This window comes from Eulemur rufifrons, chromosome 16, assembly GCF_041146395.1.
Source record: "Eulemur rufifrons isolate Redbay chromosome 16, OSU_ERuf_1, whole genome shotgun sequence".
Taxonomy (NCBI): domain Eukaryota; kingdom Metazoa; phylum Chordata; class Mammalia; order Primates; family Lemuridae; genus Eulemur; species Eulemur rufifrons.
This window is the reverse complement of record NC_090998.1, coordinates 22,978,771-22,999,960: the sequence shown is the minus strand read 5'-3', so window position 1 is coordinate 22,999,960 and position 21,190 is coordinate 22,978,771. Positions and strand designations below refer to the sequence as shown.

The 21,190-nt window shown below is 37.6% G+C and overlaps 1 protein-coding gene across 1 annotated transcript in view; it reads right to left on the bottom strand.

Annotated features, from left to right (window-relative positions):
* IRAG2 (inositol 1,4,5-triphosphate receptor associated 2) overlaps positions 1-21,190 on the bottom strand; it is an 85,552-nt gene that overhangs the window by 39,879 nt on the left and 24,483 nt on the right. Inside the window, exons 13-18 of the mRNA XM_069491476.1 lie at positions 20,759-20,855; positions 18,465-18,599; positions 17,583-17,684; positions 16,438-16,601; positions 5,948-6,062; positions 5,351-5,513 (exon numbers count right to left, since the gene is read on the bottom strand). Of these exons, the coding sequence (XP_069347577.1) occupies positions 5,351-5,513; positions 5,948-6,062; positions 16,438-16,601; positions 17,583-17,684; positions 18,465-18,599; positions 20,759-20,855 (776 nt within the window). The remainder of the gene's footprint in view (positions 1-5,350; positions 5,514-5,947; positions 6,063-16,437; positions 16,602-17,582; positions 17,685-18,464; positions 18,600-20,758; positions 20,856-21,190) is intronic.

The following is a 21,190-nucleotide window of genomic DNA, read 5'->3' as shown; positions in this document are numbered from 1 at the left end:
ATGCCTTCTCCTGACCTACAGCTAAATAATAGCAACCAAAGCTTTCGGAAGTGGCCATCATGTTTCTGAAGGTCATGTATCTCTAAAATACAAAATATTGTCTTAGAATTACCAAACTAATCTTATGATTTGGAATTATTTCATTAAGAAATAATGAGTTAGTATAAGACTGTCGAAATTACCCATCTGCTTGCCCACCAGGCAATCTTGGGTTTTAGACAGACTCTATCTCAAAGCATTCAAATTGAAAACCAGTTTCAACAGATGTTTTGTGCAATGTGTAGCAACTATTTCCATATTTTCCACATGGCAAAACAAGCTGCCTTATGACCTCAATTTGCATTCACCTTTGCATAATCTTTATGTGTTTGGAGTTGGACCTGCAGATGTCTCTAGAACATTTAGTCTTCATAGAGAAGCAAAACAATGGCCACTGTGTCCCCTGCTGTTGCCACTTGTGATGTAGGATGGGACCAGGTGTCTTGGATGCATTGCCTTTGCAGGAAGCTGAAGTACAGCACTTTCTAAATGACTGTGTAATAAGGCTTTCAGGCAAAGGCCCCACAATTAACTGACTCTTGAAAATGAAAACCATAACATTATTAGAGCTGTCATAATGTTAGCAAGCAATGATGGTTGACATTTATGGAATATAGACTTTAATAACACAAGTTATATATTACTGAAAAAAAACTTCATGTTCTGCAAAATTGTGTATTAAAAATATCAGGGTTCATTAAAAACTACAGACTAAGAGAAACTATTCACTATATATATACATATGCACATATTTATATATATCTGTCAAAGGATTTATATCCAATAATAAAAGGACAAACAACCTATTTTAAAATGGGCAAAACACTTAGAGGCTTCTAAAAGAAGATATACAATGGCCAATCAGCACATGAGAAAGTGTTCAACATCATTAGTCATCTGAAGAATACAAATTAAAATCACAATGAAATACCCAGTAGAGTGGCTAAAATGAAAAAGACTGGCACCATCAAACACTGACGATGCGGAACACCTAGAACTCCCACACACTGCTGGCTGGGAACTTGAAATGCTATAAACACTATGGAAAACTGACAGCTGCTTAAAAGTCAGAACCACAAATACCCTATGACCTAACAATTCTACTCCTAATTATTCTAGGTGAAATAAAAACACACGTCCACACACAAAGACCTGTTACATAGATATTCTAGCAGCTTTATCCATTACAACCCCAAACTGCAAATACTTTACATATCCAAAAAGAGGAAAAATTAAGCAGATTTGGAATGCTCAAACACAAGCAACTCAACAATAAAAATATATTCCTGATAAACACAATGTAGATGAATCTCAAAAATATTATGCTGAGAGAAAGAAGAGAAACACACAAAAAAGTACATACAGTATAACTCAACTCTAGAATAGGCTAAACTAACCTGTCAGGCCAATGGTTGCTCCTTCTGGTGGTGGAGGTGGGGAAGAGTCATTGACTGGGAAGTGGCACAAGGGAAGTCTCTGGGGTGACAGTTCTGTGTTTTGATGTGCATTTATCTAACTGGTTGAACAATACACTCAAGATCTGAACATTTTATGATATGTAAAGTACACATGAATAAAAAGAATGAAAAATTCTAAGAACAGAAACAACATAGGGTTTATGAGATAAACAGGGTTAGGAAGAAACTGCTAAAAAAAGTATATGCAACATTATAACCAGAGTACTAACCCACAATTATTAAATTATTAGTACCTAGAAAGATAACATAGATAACTCAGACTGGATCTTAAAATGCCTTACAGGATACCAGAAATGCACAAAGACAATAGAGTGGAAATGCCGGCGATGCTTTCACTGGAACAGTGCTCGTGGGGTGCAAAGAAAACACAGATGGAAGTGGACCTCAGAGGCAGTGAGGCTGCCAAAGTGAACGCAGAAGGGAGTCTGATCTGCCAGAGATGAGGGTTCTGCAAGGCTGGGGTTGATCATCTCAGGGGAGGGAGGCCCAGGTGCAGACACTTGTTTTTAATTTTCTCAAAATAAAGCTGAGAGGGCTCCTGCTGCCCGTCCAGCAGCCAAGCTAAGAGCTTTTTCCTTTCCTGAAGATGAGAGTTCTATTCCTACCAGTCCAAATCCTATTCCCAAGAAAATCATGAATGAAACAATGTAACTTCCATAGTATACTACCAGGTCATTCCCCATTTACCAATCACAAATGTGGTGATTCATGTCACAGACGCGTGCTCTAGCAGAGCATGTACACCAACTGTGACCAAACACTAACTGCCATTTTGCATTTGTTATGTCATTTATAATTTACAACTGCATTTACCAGAAGAGGATACTGGAAGTCAGAGGCGAAGTGGTTTACCCAACTATACGCAGCTACTCTTTTGTAGACTTAGAGTTAGAATACAGGTTTAACTTCAAATCCCATGCTCTTAATCATTATACTACATTTCCTAGATAATTGCATCCATAACTGCATTTTCGTTTGGGAAAACTTGGGCCCCCAACCCACTGGAGCTATTGAGCAAGCTGTATTTGGCTTTCGTTTTCTCCTTGGCACGCATTCCAACACCTTCTATCTTTAAGTGTCTCAATCACCTGGATCCCCTCTTCCCTGGCTCATTTCCCTCTTGTTTACCGACTACTGAGGACAGTGGCTCTCATTTGCATCCATCCTCAAAGCCCTAAGGCTCTTTGCTCTCCCATACCTCATGCCCTCCATGCTAAGAATAGCAAGCTAGAAGAGACCGTTCAATGAGATCGTCTAAGTGAAAAGTCTTCTCTAAACTATGAAGTTCACGTGCAGATACTATATTCAAGTGAGAAATTATAATATACAGGAGTGTCTCAGGATTTTCCCCGAGGAAATATTTATGGTTCCCAAAGGCAATTCTCTCACTGTCTATTAAATGACTGACTCAATGAAGATTTCATGTTAGATAGGGACAAGAGATGGTGAATAGTAAGGGGTGATAGTTTAGATCAATTAGTCTATGATTTCTGTACATAAGATCATACTAGTATGTTATAGGCATACACTAGATCTAAGAAGCTTTTAAAATTTCCTTTCTAAAGCAAACACTCATTATCATCCAGTATGGCCTATGATAACAAGATGCTTAGACATAAAGAAGCAGAAGAAAAATATATGTAAGTAACCACCCAAGAAATTTAATAGTTCTAATAGCACATTTCATGGAGGCATGCGCACTAATTACCTCATCAATCAGTGCAGTCCCAGTGGTCCTGGAAAACTTGAACAAGATTATTAATTCAACACAAAGTTCAGGATTTCTAACCAAACATCATAAACAAATTCCTAGCTCCAGTCTGTGAATACTGAGCACGTCGATCTGAACATTTGGACAAACCAGCCGCATCCCCACACAATTTGCTGATGAATCTTCTTAGATGGATCAGAAAGCAATTGCCTTAAACACTTCATGAATTTATTAAACCACCCAGAGGGTTTCAGAAAAGCTAAATAGGCTTAAATATTTTTGTTTTCTGACTCAGAATTCAAATATCTGACTCAGAATTCAAACAGCATGGGCGGGAGTGGTCGTGGTGGGATGTGCGTGGATGTGTTTGTGTGATAACTATCCTACCTCATTGACATTTGTTCACAGTCTATCTGGAATATCTGCTGTATAGAACATTTTGAAAATATGTGCTTTGTAGATTTCCTTCTTCTCCCAAAGATTGACTTTTAAGGGCAGGGTTAGAAAGATCTTCATAAGCCAATGGTCTTATGAACAAAATCCTGGTATATATACCTTCTTTGGGCAGCGAAAGACACAAACAAGTCAGGGATTTCATAAATCCAGGCAGGTTCTGAACAGCTCAAGACAAAAAGGAAGTGTCCACCCTACTGTGTCCAGGCAAGAAAAAAATACATGCATTCAACCCAAGACAGATTTCATATTCTGCTTTTAATAATATTTGACTCAATTATCCCCTGAGGACAAACTAGGAAGACAACAATAGCAAGTTCATAATATCAAGAATGTATACTTTGGAATAAGTTAAAAAAGTTGACTCTTCCAAGAAAGTACTATAAGGAAATCATGGGGAGAAAAAAGAGACATAAATTCTTAGTAGTTTATGAAACTGGAGGATAATATTGATTTAATCAATAGGTAAATATAACTGGAGCAAAAGGTTAGTCCTCTGAGCACAGTGTCTAAAGCAGACACACCTTAAGCCAAATCTGGAATGCCTTGAGATTCATGTCTCAACAAGAACGGTTCTAATCACGAAGGAACCTTCTCCAATGCTCTCTGAGCAATAGTAAAACAACATATGGGCTATGTAATTTAAAGCATGCCTTACATTGCCTAACAGAGTGAATCAAACTAAACTAATACTTAGAATTATTGAAAACTTGCAAGTTCATAAGGGTTTAAAAATAACAATAAAATGTTGAATAACCATGGCTATTTTGAAAACTAGACAATTCCTTAAACTCTTAAGTAGCTTTCTCCAATAACAGTAGAAAGGGTACAATAAATCCCAAACACAAGCCTGAAAATTTTCATCTCTAGGTTATCTCAAGCTTATATTTACTTGTTTATTCCTCCAACCAAGTAACTTTCTATAAAGAGAACATTTACACTGATAGAACAAGAAGCTAGCTTAACAAAAGCAGTTGTCTGATAAATGGCTAAGTTTTATTTTTACCACACTATGTTTCTAGAATAAAACTGGTTTACAAATAATGACAGCTGTAATTTGACAATTGTCTTCCCACATAAATCCTTTTTAAATGCTTATGAACTTTTAAGCCATACATAAAAATGACAAATATTCCTATTTTTAAATGCAAAATATATATAAAAATGCATTAAAACTTAAAAAGAATTTTTACACATATTTAATATCTTGATACATATCAAACTTACAATTATTTTGCCCAATCCCCTAAAATTACCACTGACAGGAAAATAGAGGCAGGGCCTTTTCTACCATATGAAGGGTAAAAACTAGTTAATAAAATCAGGGTAGAATATGTAAACAGTTTGCAAGTTCAAATATCTAGTGCATACAAGATTTTTCTTCTTGTTTACTTTTAGAGATATTGAGAAGTTTTATTTCATTTTAAAAGAAAAAGCAGTCACAGACAAATCCAGCTTGTTTTAAACAACCAAAAATGAAAGCTAATGGTTAAATCCATGCACCTAGCCACTAAGCAAACCTCTCTGAAAGCCCCACTGCCTTCTCAAACCATTTCATTGCCGTAAATTCAGTAACAATACCTCAGCTGCGATCTAGAAAAATGGCTATGGTCCTTCGCCCCACCTCAGGGCGAACTGACCCGGGCGTAAGTGAATATTTGCTACTCACTTTTCAGTTTTCTTGTCTTCTGCTCAAGTGTCTGGCAAGCGTTCGGTATCTCAGTATTTATAGTTTGCAGGTTCCATTGTTCTGAAATTGCTTCCTCTAATTTCTGCAGCAGAGACGCAGCTTTTTCCCTGCCAGAGTGGGCTGCCCGATCTCGATCCTTAACCTGGATATGGGGAGTTAATACTGGATTTTAGCAGTATGGCCAGGAAAGCAAGCAACTGAGAGCGCTCACTCTGATTATGCACACAAAGCTGGAAATGTGCTTTTCTTCTCAGGGAAGTGATAAGCCTCTCCTGAACTTCTGCAATTCTGTGTTTGCATGGGCTTGGTGTTGTGCCTGAGCTATTTCCACAGCGGCAAAGTCCTGATATGCCAAGTTGCCTCTTTCTGCAGAGTTGCCTGTTTCATCAGCAGGCTGTTGACACCGCCTCTCTTACACTCCCCCTGTACTTCCTCCGCGCTGCTAGTCGCTAGGGACTGAACCTCACAGTTCCTCTTTGTTTTTCTGTTGTTGTTCCTCCTCCATTTTTATTTCATGGTTTTAAGAACATCTGAGGAGACTTGCCCTGAATCTAGCGTAGTCAAGGGCCACGCTACCTGTTCCTCTGCACCCGCCAGCCGTTGGCTGGCTTCCTGGAGCCTCTTCCTGAGGATGGCTTCCTGGTTGACAGCATCTTCTTGCAGTTGTTTAATGGCTTCTAGTTGTTTCTGACTAGAGTCAAAAAAAAAAAAAAAAAAATGAAAGAAAGCAAAAAGTCCAAACCACAAGCTGTCAGTGACATTTCATCTAAGAGTCACCCTGGGAAATTGTGACAAATTCAAACTTAACGTACTTCTCCTCAGAGATGAGAGGAAAAAGTGAAAGTATTTACGTATATATAAATGCTTCACAAATATAAAATCTTAAAGAAAGCAATCATATGGATCACTTAGCCCGATACCCCTACTTTACAGACAAGGACATTTAGCCTTCCTATTTTACACTGGTATTAAATATATTCAGTTCCCCACAAGCTGCATTCACAGTACTTAGCATTGGTTGCACAGCTGCTGGGAGGATGGCTCTACAATGAGGTCAGGGTGACAGGTGCAATACTTGCACATCATAGTTAGTAGCTTTTGCAGAAAAAGAAAAGATGGTGAGAAAAAAGGGGGAGGGAAAAAAGAGAAAAAAAGAAAAGAGAGCTCTGTCTCGTGACCTTAGCCTTTCTCCTTAAGGGCTGTCAATCATGACATAAGCATGTGCCATGAGCGCAGGAAGGACCACACAGATGAAAGCTGGCTGTTGACATTTCCACTGCGATCCTCTCTTTAAGTCCTTCCCCTCCCCCTCTTCCCCACCACAAATCTCATAGTGCCATCATGTTACTCCTCATTTGTATCCAACACTAATCTCCAAAATAGATAAAAATGCATTTGCTCTCTGTTAGCTGACGAGATTATTTCATCTGTGCCACAAGTCAACATATCAAAGATTAGCTGGAAACAATTTGACTTAAATAAAAGGGGAATGATAAACTTTCAAAGCAGGGAGGAAGATGTAGGCCTTTTGCTTGCTTCTCAAATGTTAACCTGTAATCAGAATCCCATGCACACTGGCATAAATCCAGCCCTGGTTACAAGAAGGACCACAGGAGAGGCAAGAATGGTCTCATAGAATGCTTTACCGTACTAGTAAACAAGCAGACAAAATCCTACACAAAAATAAAACTACCTAAATCACCACACACAATCTACTGAGCATTCTTCAATAGCTTATAGGCAGTTGTTTCTTGTTTTGAGTTTTTTTTTCCCCCCTCTAACTGTGGCAGAACATTTAACAGGAGGTTTAACCTCTTAACAAATTTTTAAGCGTACAATACAGTATTATTAACTGTAGGCATAATGTTGTACAGAAGATCACTAGAACTTATGCCTCTTGTACAACTGAAACTTTATACCCATTAAATAGCAACTCTTCATTTCCCCGTCCCCCCAGCCCCTGGAAACTCCCATTCCGCTCTCTACTCTGAGTTTAACTATTTTAGATACCTCAGGTAAGTGGGATCATGTGGTATTTTTCCTTCTGTGACTGTCTTATTTCACTTGGCATAATGTCCTCCAGGTTTATCCATGTTGTCACATGTGGCAGAATTTCCTTCTTTTTTAAGGCTGAATAATATTCCATTGTATGTATATACCACATTTTTTTAATCTATTCATCTGTGAACATTTGTTTCCAAAACTTGGCTATTGTGAATAATGCATCAATGAATACGTAAATGTAAATATCTCTTCCAGATCCTGATTTCAATTATTTTGGACAAATACCCAGAGGTGGGATTGCTGGGTCATATTGTAGTTCAATTTTTAATATTTTGAGAAAATTCCTCAACGTTTTTGCATAGTCCTACACCATTTCATACTCCCACCAATGACTTTCAAAGGTTCCAACGTCTGCACATCCTCACCAACATTTATTATCCTTTTTTCCTATTTTTTTTAGTAGCCATCCTAACAGGTATGAGACAATATCTAATTGTGGTTTTAAATTTCTCTGATTAGTGATGTTGAGAATCTTTTCATATGCCTGTTGGACATTTATATATCTTTTGGAAAATGTTTATTCAAGTCCTTTACCTGTTTTAAAACCTGGTTATTTGGTTTTTTGTTATTGAGTTGTAAGAGTTCCTTTTTTTTATATATCAGCCACTTATCAAATATATGGTTTACAAATATTTCCTCCCATTTTGTAGGTTGTCTTTTCACTCTGTTAATTATGTCCTTTGCTATGCAGAAGATTTGTCTGTCTTTATGCCAGTAACATACTGATTTAATAACTGTAGCTTCATAATATATTTTCAAATCCAGAAGGGTAATGCCGCCATTTTTGTTCATCTTTCTCAAGATTGTTTTTGTCTATTTAGAGTTCTTTGTGATTCCAAAGGAACTTTAGCATTGTTTTTTTCTATTTCTGTAAAAAATGTTATGGGGATTTTTGATAGGGATTGCATCAAATCTGTGGATTGCTTTGGGTAGTATGGACATTTTAACAATTTTAAGTCTTCAAATCCATGAACACAGAATGTCTTTTCCTTTAGTTGTGTCTTCTTTAATTTCACTCATTAATGTTTTATAGTTTTTAGTATATACCTTTCACCTTTTTAAATTTATTACCAATTTTTTCTTTTTGATGCTATTTTAAATGAGATTGTTAATTTCTTTTTCGGATAATTCATCGTTACCATACAGAAACAAAACTGACTTTTGTATTTTGATTTTGTATCCTGCAACTTTACTGAATTTGTTTGTTCTAGTAGATTTTTTATGGAATCATTAGGGTTTTCTGCATAAAAGATCATGTAATCTGCAAACAGAGATAATTTTGCTTCTTCCTTTTCAATTTGTATGCTTTTTTCCCCTTTCCTACATGCTCTGGCTAGGCCTTCCAGTACTATGTTGGAGAGAAGTGGCAAGAGTAGGCATTCTTACCTTGTCTCTGATCTTAGAACAAAAGCTTTATGTTTTTCACTGTTGAGTAAGATGTTAGCTGTGGGCTGTTCATGTATGACTTTTATTATGTTGAGGTGGTTTTCTCCGATTTCTAGTTTGTTGATAGTTTTCATATAAAAGACTTGAACTTTGTCAATGCTTTTTCTGCCTCTTTACGGATGATCATCCTTCATTTTGTTAATACGGTATATCACATTAATTGATTTGCATATGTTGAATCATTTTTGCATCCCAGGGATAAATTCCACTTGGTCATAGTATATGAGCCTTTTAATGTGCTGTTGAATTTAGTTGGTTTGTAGTTCCTTAAAGATTTTGCATCCATATTCATCAAAAATATTGTCCTGAAATTTTGTTTTCTTGTAGTGTCTTTGCTTGGCTTTGGTATCAGGGTAATGTTGGTCTCATAAAATGAGTTCAAGAACTGTTCTCCCTCTTCACATTTTTTGAAGAGTTTCAGAAGGATTGGCATTAATCTTCTTCAAATTTTTGGTAGAATTCACCAGTAAAGTCACCTCATCCTAGGCTTTTCTTTGTTGGGAGGTGTTCAATTGCTGACTTAACACATAGGCTACCACACTAAAAAAAATTTTTTTTCCTTGGGGCCACAGTGTTTTATTATGAAAATAGAATAAAAACTTCAAAAACAAAATGATTCTTTCTAATTTAATGAAAAATTAAATTGACTTCTATTCATTTAATCCACATTTTTAGAATTCATCCATATTAATTGTAACAATAAGAACACCAACAAGATTTTCACAAACCAACTGGAGAGTTTTGCCCTGGTTTTGCTTCACAAGGACCCAGGCTCAAAACTAGCAAGAATTGAATAGAATTCACACGGCAGTTAATTTGTTAAATGCCTTACTAGTTATAGGTTTGTTTAGATTTTCTTTTCTTTTTTTTTTTTTTTTTTGAGACAGAGTCTCGCTTTGTTGCTCGGGCTAGAGTGCGTGCCGTGGCGTCAGCCTAGCTCACAGCAACCTCAAACTCCTGAGCTCAAGCGATCCTCCTGCCTCAGCCTCCCGAGTAGCTGAGACTACAGGCATGTGCCACCATGCCTGGCTAATTTTTTCTATATATATTTTTTAGTTGGCCGAATAATTTCTTTCTATTTTTAGTAGAGACGGGGGTCTCGCTCTTGCTCAGGCTGGTCTCGAACTCCTGAGCTCAAACAATCCACCCGCCTTGGCCTCCCAGAGTGCTAGGATTACAGGCGTGAGCCACCGTGCTCAGCCCTGTTTAGATTTTCTATTTCTTCATGATCCAGCCTTGGTAGGGTGTTTGTTTCTAAGAATTTATACATTTCTTCTAGGTAATCTATTTTGTTGGCATAAAATTATTTATAGTAGTCTTTTATGGTCCTTCATATAGTATTTTTGCAGCTTTAGTTGTAATATATTCCCTTTCCTTTTTGATTTTGAGTCTTCTTTTTCCTTAGGTTAAAGCTTTGTCCATTTTGTTTATCTTTTCAGAAAACAACTCAGTTTTGTTGCTTTTTCTATTGTTTTTCTATTCCTTTTTAAAATTTTTGCTCTAATCTTTATTATTTTCTCCTCCTAATTTTGGGCTTAAGTTGTTCTTTCTCTAGTTATTTGGGGTGTTACTAGGATATCTGAGTTCTTTTTTAATGTGTTTATCACTATAAAATTCTCTCTTAGTACTGCTTTGGCTGCATCCCATAGGTTTTGGCATGTTTTTGTTTCCATTTGTCTCAAGATATTTTTAATTTTCCTTTTGATTTCTTCATTGATACATTTGTTGTTCAGAAGTATGTTGTTTAATTTCCATATATTTGTGAATTTTCCAGTTTTTCTTCTGGATTTCTAGTTTCATTCCATTGTGGTAGGAAAAAGATAATTAGTATGCCTTCAAGCTTCTTAAATTTGTTAATACTTGTTTTGTGACCTAATGTGATCTAAAGGATGTTCCATGTACATGTGAGAAGGGTATATATTCTGCTGTAGTTGGGTGGAATGTCCTGTATATAACTCATAGGTCCATTTGACCTCTAGCATTATTCAAATTTACTATTTATTGATTTTTCTGTCTAGATGTTCCATCCATTATTGAAACTTAAATACTAAAGTCTCCTACTCTCGTTGTACTGCTGTCTACTTCTTCTCCCTTCAGTTCTGTGTTAGCTTTATATATTTAGGTGCTCTGATGTTGGATGAATAGATATTTATAATTGTTATGCCTTCCTGGTAAATTGAAGCTTTTATCGTTATATAATGTCCTTCTTTGTCTCTTATAGTTTCTGACTTAAAGTCTATTTTGTCTGGTGTAAGTATAGTCACTCCTGCTTTCTTTTGGTTACTATTTGCATGGAATATCCTTTTCCATCTTTTCACTTTCAGCCTATGTATGTACTTAAATCTACAGTGAATCTCTTAGGCCAGGTGTAGTGGTTTATACCTGTAATCCCAGCACCTGGAAGGGCAAGGCAGGAAGATCACTTGAGGCCAGGAGTTCAAAACCAGCCTGGGCAATTTAGCAAGACCCTGTCTCTACAAAAAATTAAAAACTTAGCCAGGCATGGTGACACATGTTTATACTCCCAGGTACTCAGGAGACTGAGGTGAGAGGATTGCTTGAGTCCAGGAGTTTGAGGCTGCAGTGAGCTATGATCACACCACTGCACTCTAGCCCAAGTGACAGAGTAAGACCCCATCTCTAAAAATAAATAAAATCTCTTGAAGACAGCATATAGTTGGACCTTGGGTTTAAAAAAAATATATTTAAATACTTTCAGCCCTCTATGTCTTTGTAAAGTTCAATCCATTTACATTTAAAGTAATTATTGGTAGGGAAGGACTTATTTTGTTATTTATTTCATGTCTTGTAGTTCTTTTGTCTTTCGTTTCCTCTCTTGTTGTGTTCCTTTGAGTTTTGTTGATTTTTTTGGGGGGGGGGGCGGTATTGATACACTCTGATTTTTCTTTTTGTGCCTCTTCTCTAGGTATTTTCTTTGTGGTTACCATGGGGCTTATATACAACTTCTGTGGTTATAACAGTCTATTTTAAGCTGATAACAACTTAGCTTCAATCACATACAAAAATTGTATACTTTTACTCCTCCCCTCCATACACTCTATGTTATTGATATCACAATTTACATCTTTTTATCTCTTATATCAACATATTTTACATAGTTACTTATAATACTTTTATATTAGAATTAAGTGACTTACTAATTACCATTACAGTGTTACAATGTTCTGTATTTGTCTATATATTTATCTTTGTCAGTGGATTTAACACTTTCACATGCTGTTGTATCACTGTTTAGCATCATTTTGTTTCAACTTGAAGAACTGCCTTTAGCATTTCTTGTATGGCAAGTCTAGTAGTGATAAACTCCCTCAGATTTGTCTGTCTGGGAAAGTTTCTCTCTCCCCTTCACTTTTGAGGAGCAATTTTGCCAGGTACAGTATTACTGGACCTTTTGAATATATCATCCCACTCACTTCTGGCCTGCAAGGTTTCTGCTGAGAAATTTGCTGATAGTCTTATGGTTATCCTCTTTTATGTGATGAATCACTTTTACCTTGTGGCTTTTAAAACTCTCTTTGACTTCTGACAAGTCTGATTATAATGTCTTGGTGTGGATTTCTTTAGGTTCATCTTATTTGGGATCTTTTGGGGCTCCTGGATCAGAATGTACATTTCCTTCCCCAGATTTGGAAAAATTTTGCCCTTTTTTCTTTCAGTAACCTTTCTTCCCTTTTCTCACTCTCATCCCCTCTGGAATTTCAATGACACACATATTATTCCACTTGGTGATATATCATAAATCCCTTAAGCTTTGTTAATTTTTTTGTTTGTTTGTTTTTTCCAGTAACCTGTCTCCAAGCTTACTGATCTTTTCTTCTGTTTGATCTAGTCTGATATTGAACCCCTATAGTGAATATTTTAGTCCAATTATTGATTCTTCAGCTGCAAGATATCTGTTTGGTACTTTTTAGTATTTTCTATCTTTTTGTTAAAATTCTCACTTTGTTCATGCATTGTTCTCCAAACTTTGTTGAGTATCTTTATTGGATTTTCTCTCAGGTAAATCATTTATCTGTGTCATTAGGATCAGTTTCCAGAGATTTATTTTGTTCCTTTGAGACATATTAATATTTCCCTGTTTATTTTCCTTGAGTCTTTGTGTTTTCACCTACATGTTAGAAAAAATAGCGAGCTCCTAGTCTTCACAGACTGCTCTCATACAGGAGAAAACCCTGAATCAGTCCAGAATCCAGAGATTCTGGGGGAACTCTCAAACATTCACACTAGTCCAAACAACTGGTTTTCTTCTTAGCAGCCCCCAACCATCTAAAGTATGCCAGGTCCCATCAATATGATGAAACAGGTGAGATAGAAGCCAATTCCCTGGGCAGCTCCAAAAAAGTTGAAATATTAGATGCATGGTCCAACTTTTTCATCCTTCCACCTTGAGGGAGAAGCTGGGGATCTAGGGTTTTTCACCTGCTTGCTTTGCACTGAGCTGGGAGTAGGAGGCTCTGCAAGTGCACGCATGCTAGTCCAAACTGCCTTGTTTTCAGTGGCCTCCAGGCATTTACAGTACGCCAGTTCCCATCAGCACTAGGAGACAGGTGAAACAGAAACAAGAACCTTAGGCAGCCCTCAGAAAAGCTTGACTGTTGGACATGTGGAATAATTCTTTTCTTCCCCAAGGAGAAGCTGGGAGCTGAGGATTTTTTCCTGATCATATAGCACTGTGCTGGGGGTAAGGAACATGGTAAGGGTTCCTCAAATTTTCTTACCAGCCTTCATATGGCTGGTTTCATGCTTGCCCAAGGGGCAGGAACCTCTCAACTAGTTTCTGAATTTCTCACAAAGGGAATTTGCTCATGTATTGTCATTGAATTAGTGTGTCCTTGTGGAGAAGGGTCCAGGGCTTTCTATTCCATTCCAAGTGATCCTTCTGACATCATTTTCTCTGTTGTGTTTTATTTTTGTTGTTGTTGTTGTTTTGTTTTGTTTTTAAGACATCAGTTTTATCTACTTTTCTCTCCTCTGGGAATAGCCTAAGCCTTCAAAAGTGTCCACTATCTTCCAAAAGAAAGTTTTTAAAGGACTTTAAGGAACATCAGACACCCATATTTAGTTATACTAACACTTTCAATCACTTACATGGATTTCCACCTATAGGACAATAACTTTTTTATGAACTTTATTAATCAGTCTTAGAAATAGCTTTCTAAAAAATCAGATAGTACTGTTAAAGATATTCAACAGATGTTGAACCTTTGGAGATTTTCTCCCATAGAAATTTTTCTTATCATGTTAAGACGTATACATATTAGCTTTGAGCATGTGTTTTTAAATTCAACAACTGTCCTTGCTAACATGTTCTAATGCTAAATCTTGATTTCTACTCCAATCCATGCAAAACCTGTCTCTCTTCCAGACTTTGCCATCTAAATATCACACCATCTACCTAGTTTTCAGACCAAAAACCTCTGAGTTAAGGATGACTCCTCTCTTTCCTGCACTTTCCACATCTAATTTACTAGTAGTTGGATCTGGTCCACTCTCAAAAAAAAAAAAAAAAAAAAAAAAAAATGTAGTTTTAATCATTTTTTACCACCTCCATGACTATTGCCCTGGCCAACACTATATCCCTCACCTGGACTATTGCAATATCTCCTAACTCTATAACTTTTTGGACCATGACTCAGTAAATATTTTATATTTCAACCCAGTATGCACACACACAAACACGCACACACACAAACACACACACACACACAGGCACACGTAGCTGAAACAAAAATTGTATTAAGCACTATTAACTCTTTCTACATGCAATGTACTCTTACATTTCCTATTTAAGACATGGGTCAAAAAATTGATATCAGGATCTCTAAATGCTGATCTGTTGTGGAAAAAAACTCTTCTCCCTGGTCTCACTGCTTTCCCGCTCGCCCTCTGTAGATAATTCTCTACCCAGTAGATCTTTCAAAACACAAATCATATCTCTTCTCTGCTCATATCCCTCCAATGGCTTCCCACCACATTCAGAATAAAATCCCAACTCCTAAACGTGGACTGCTAGGCTGTGTGTGACCTGACCCCGGCCTATCCCTCTGGCCCCATCTCCTACCACTGCCCAGGCCTCTGCCCCCCACACCCCCACCAGCCATGCTGGCTTCTTGCTGCTGCTCAAACACATCGAGCTCCCTACCACCTCATGGTCTTTCCACCAGCTACGTCCTCTGCCCAAGATCATCACATAGCTCACCCTCTCCCTTCGTTCAGCTCTCCACTCGATCCTTCACTCCTGAGACAGGACTTCCCTGGCCATTCTTTCTAAAATGAGGTCCTCCTACCCTCTCGTCATTCTCTGTCTTCTTATCCTGCCTTAATTTTCTCCATATCACTTACCACTCCCTGGCATTTTATCATATAATTATATAAATTCTTAGCACTACATCTGACACAGTAACCTCCAGACAAATGACACCTACTATGGTTTAACTGGGCTGCTAGCACGTCTAGTAGGATAATGCAGAAGATTCACTCATTCAGAGATGATCCTAGTACAGTCCCCTCTCCAAATAGTTCTTTGTTGCTAAACAGAAGAATTCCGACTCTCCCTTTGTGGAGATGGTATCTGCGTAAGGAAGCTGCACATTCATTTAACCCACATCTTTTACCATGAAGGGGAAGTGTGGGCTCCCCACTGCTTAAGGAAAGCAGAAGATCATTTTCTTGAGAGTTTTCTGATATTAACCTCTCTCTGGTATCTAGTTTCCTTATATTTGGGGAAATAAAACAGTTTCTTCTAGCTATTTTAAGCCTACCTTAGTCTTTACATTTTTTTTCTACTTTGCTCAAGTTCAGTATACACCCATGTTCATTTGTTCATTCAACAAGAATCTCTTAAGTGAGTGCTAAGTATGGTACTAGCAGCTGTATAAATAGTGGTCAACAAACGATACAATCGCTGCCCTTGTTTTAGTGTGTGGTTTACAGAGTATAGAAATTTCAAGAACTTCCCCATAATCGTAAGAATTGAGGTTAGAGGAAAGATAGTAAAAGTTATTTTACATTTTTTATCCTCTATTCCCTATAACTTCATTCAACTGCAATCTAGTTGACCAGGGCCCAGTGCACAGCGTTGTGTACTGGGATGGATCATGAAGCCCAATGGGGTAGGAGTCAACATACCTGGCTTCAAGTTCTGGATCTTCCCTTAATAACTTTCAGTCCTTGATCAACTTACTTTATCTCCTTATGCCTTAGTCCTCTGTGAAATTATGAGATTCCTAAGAAATCTTTAAGGCCCCTTCTGGTTAAAAGAATTCTATACTGCATACTTCTAAATTCTTTCTCTAGGGAAAAATAACTCATTATACTGGTTTTCACAGAGTTTAAGGTTCATCATTAGCAATTCTGAACATAAGTCAATTTCATACTATTTCATAATTAAGAATTGTCAAACAGAATATCTTCTCTGAAAGAGTGTCATCTGAAATCAGGGTAACTTGTAAAAAGCAAAATGAGTGCCCTGGCACAGTCATAAACATGTCATGTGTATAAAGCATGGGTTTCTTATATATATAAATCACTATTACCTGGAAAGAAATTCTTTTCTGAAATAAAAATATTCCAGCCTCAATCTCTTCAAAATCTCCATTAATTTGGCAAACTCTTTATCAAGAGAGTCTTTGTGGTTTTCCAAGCTGTCCAGCATTAATATGCAAAGGTTTAGCTTCTTTTCCACAGTATGTTTGAATTTCTATAAGAAAATCCACAAAACAAACCCCAGTAGTCCAATGTTACATATTACAAATGAGAGAGGCAGTTTAAAATGCTGTGGACATTCCCATCTCAACAGCCATTCACTGCTGTTGGACACCACAGTTATAATTGGATTGATACCAATTCTCAATTGCCCAGAGACTGATTATCCTATTGGTCATCTGAGTTTAACAAGTGTGAATAAAGCACCTATCATGTGCCTAAAACTGAGTTTTGTTTTCTTTTTCTTAAGTGGGTTTCTGACCATTTCAGCAGTCATCACAATTGCTTTAGAACAGGATGGGATAAGATAATGCAATAAAATCAGTATCTGTTGATTTTCATATTCAAAAGCAACTTTAAAGAAAAAAGAGGTTAGATTGGCAAAGGGGTTGAAATAATATTCCAGAGTTTATGTCTTTCTTTAGCTTAACTTAGGCGGCTGACAGATGCCAGGACTGTCTGTCAGTCAGGAAGTAAAGATAATAGGGGATAGGTGAGATTTCTTCTTATATGCTTTCTTTCTAACAAAGCTTCGAATAGCTACAATGCTCTGTGACTTTCTGGGATGATAAAATTGTCAGGGTCTCAGAAATAAGATTCTTTTACACAGGAATCCTGCTGTCAAAGTTAGGAAATTTTAGTAGGCCAAGGAAAAATTTAAGCTTAAACTAGCCAGTTCTCATAGGGATACAAATAAAACACATTTTTTCATTAAATCGTCTTATTTACTATCTCTCCCATCACATCTCACATATCCTTACGCTCACTGTCATGTTCCTGCCTCGTCCTACATGCACGTTTATGCTAATCCTCACACCCATGCACACACCCAGACACACACTCAATACTCATCATCAGACTAGCACAGCAGAAGACTACAATAAAGTCATAGAAATGGTACCACATACATTAAATATTACCTAACTGAACAAAGTAGAAGAAAAACCAGGAAAATCACAAAATACAGAATACTCACAGTAAGCTGTATCTCCCACTTTTCTTTCATAGTAATTTCTGGGTTAGTTATCCATTGTAGGAATCTATCGATGAGGGTTTCAACTTCAGAAACTTCTTCATGCTGAAAAGAGAGTTTCACATCTTCAACTAGGAATTCAGGGAACAGGCATATGCTATTGTATAATCAGAATTAATTTAGACCAAAATTCCACCCTATGGGTAATTCAAGAAGATACCAGAGTCAGTTCCTTCTCATCCAATGCCTCCCAGTCACTTTCCTTTATCCTGGGATGTTGCCTTATGTACATGCTAAGTCTCGTCAGGTGCTATACAAATACTGAGTATATATAGACAGAATCGTTTTCCATAACAAAACCTATCCTTTTTCTTCTCCTTTTAAAGAGAAAAAAAAAAAAAAACCAAGCATTTTTATCATTCATCAAACTAAATGCTACCTACAATATGCTAGGCACTGTGAAAAGGACAGGAAATACCAACAGGAAGATGTTGTTCTCTGATTTCCCTTAATCATCTGGAGTTTCCAGTGAAAAATCAAAATGGAGAAAGAAATGCTAGCTGTTAGCTAGAAGAAAATTAAGAGAAGGAAACTGTTCAATAGATACCATGTCTTCAAGCCCTTTGATACTACAGATTAGCCCACAGGAAAAATAAGCTCAAGCAATCCACATCTTATGGTCAATCTGTTAGTCTGATTGACCCAGAACTAGAAGACCAACTTCAAGGAGATTTGAGAAAAGTCTACTCTTTTCAAATTAGGAGTAATTTGGGTCTCAAAAGCACTCAGATACATTTGGACTAGGCAACCCCAGCTATAAAGTCAGTTATCTGCAGATATTTCTAACCCAAGTGAAACAGCACAAGCCATGTATATTATGGATACCAGCTTCTGAAGCGTAGCTGTGAATTCCACTCCCCTTTGTTCAGGTTCTCCTAGTAACAGCAGCATTTCCTGGTCCATCATCATGTCCAGAGAAGACAAGCTGATTAAACTGCACTGCCACTCAGTCTCTTTGTTCTGAAACAATTACCAGAATGCCCACAACTCTGTCATCCTAACAAAGAACATTATTTTTGCTTTATAAAAATAATGCTCATGAGTCAATATAATTGTTATCATCAAATAGTTCCAAGTAGTCTTGACCCTCCTACATTCTAAAAAAAAAACAAAACAAAAACCTGTTGACATTTTCTCTCCAGAACAGCTTCAATTGAACAGTTCATTTAACTGAAGTTTTCTATCTTAAGGAAAACTCATTTATCATCAATAAATAACATTTACATGTGGGTGACATAAACTGTTTTGGCTCTAATTTTAATATGAAAATAGGGGAAGGGAATGGAATACTATTCAGCTATTAAAAAGAATGAAATCATGTCTTTTGCAGCAACATGGATGGAACTGGAGGCCATTATCTTAAGTAAGACAAGTCAGACACAGAAAGTCAAATACCACATGTTCTCACTTATAAGTAGGAGCTAAATAATGTGTACATGTGGACATAGAGTGTGGAATGAAACACAGTGGAGACTAGGAAAGATGAGGGACAGGGAGGGGGTGAGGGAAGAGAAAATACTTAATGGGTACAATGTACATTATTCAGAGGATGGATATACTACAAGAACAGACTTCACTACTTCATCTATGCGTGTAACAAAATTACACTCTTACTCCATAAATTTATACTAATTAAATAATAAATACATATTAAAAAGTAAAAATAGGGGAAGGTAAAGAAATTCACAGGGAGGAAAAAGCTGTAGGGGGAGGGGGCTGATCAAATCCATCTCATTGAAAATAGGTTGGTTTCTTTTGTCTCCCTCCCAGTTATAAACGATACTCTCCGACGATGTTTCACACTGTATGTTCCCTGTACTTCCCACAAAGTCTCTGTCTCCTGCTGTACTTGAGATGTAACCACCTTGTTGCTGTCTGTTGAAAACGGTCAGAGGACCCTGATTTCCAGGCCCTAGTGAGAAGGCAAACCCCCTATCTCACCGGTGGGTAAACCTCAGGGCCTGAACCTTGCCAGCTGATAACCACTCCCCTCACCCCCTGTTTAGAAGGATAGAACTTTCTGGACTGGCATCTTGACATCATTATTATCTCAGGGGACTGAGGGTAAAAACACAGTGCCATGGCAGATTTGCCACAGTTTCATTCAGTCTGGCAGTTTGGCTTGGTTTCAAAAACACAGTGAAATGATGAGGATTTGAAGCCGAATGTCAGCAAAGCACAGCCCTCAGCAGGATGCCCAGGGACGCCTGAGACGGCTTCGGATGAAGGCAGCATATGCTGTCCCTGCATCCTTGGCAGGAGCAATGTGACAGCATTTGCCCCAGAGGCATTCTTCCTTTCCTTTCAAGGTCACATCACAGCTGTCAACAGGAGAACATTCTGACAAATCCATCATCCACAGACATGGAGAAACCATCACGTGGTGAGAAGAAAGCAATTTGCTACATAAAATATTTCCTAACATAACAAGCACAAAACTGGAAAACACAAAAGGAGTGAAAATATAGCATGGGGCTGGGGGGTTAAAACATTTTTATCTCCAAGATTTTTTTTTTAGTATTTCCTCCCATGTTATAAAGAATTGGGTCTACCAAATTGAGATTTTTTAAAAAACTAGTAATTCATTTTGCCACTTTAAAATTAACCAAAACACATATAAAAAAAATGCTAGTTTCTGTTCAGCATGTAGTAATTAACGTCCTTAAATATCCTAAAGCAAAGAAACTTGGTGGTATTTCTCACATCTTTATTTTTGGTACATACATTTACTTTGGGAGTTTGGAAAATACTAAAAAATAGCTCACAGGTCTCCACTGCTACCTCTAGGAACCCAGGCTGGGGACCAGTGCAGGTAGTCTATTCTGGAAAAAAAATCAGGAATATAAAGGTTTCTAAAGCCCCAGGTCACTGAAAGTCCACTTCCACAAACCCGCACTTTAACCCTGATGTAGCTTTCGGCTATAACTTGGAAACAGGCCCTTCCTTCAGACTAAGAGACTTTAGACTTGGATTCTAAAAAACTATCAGAAGATTCCCTCAAAATGTCTGGTGGTTTTTGGCAAGCTATGGACTTCTTCTTAAGTGAGCTCCACACTTGAGTAAGCTATCATATGGGGTGGTTATTTTTCAAAGCTTTCCATCATATTATCATTACCTACCTCTGCAGACTGAGCAAGAATGAGTTCATAATGTAAGGATTTTTCTCCAGAGATGATACTATTACGCTCTCCATTAACATTCAACCGGATCCCATTTCTTGAAAAAACAAACATAGTAGTCCAATCTAGTTAGGGTGCCTCCCACATTATGTTGGAAGTCACCAGAATAGGGTTCACTTATCACCAATCAGTTAGCACCCATGTGTGCCAAGGATGTGTAAGGTGCTTAGCAACACAGAAAGAAGAGATAGTCTCTATTCTCCAGAGCTGCATGCACTAGTGACTCCAGGGGGTCACAGACAAGTAGGCCACACTTTAACAATTGGGTATCAGACAGAGGTGGGGGCTGGGGGGCGGGGATGGGTGTATACCTACTTGATGAGTTCGATGCGCACTGCCTGGGGAATGGACACGCTTGAAGTTCTGACTGGG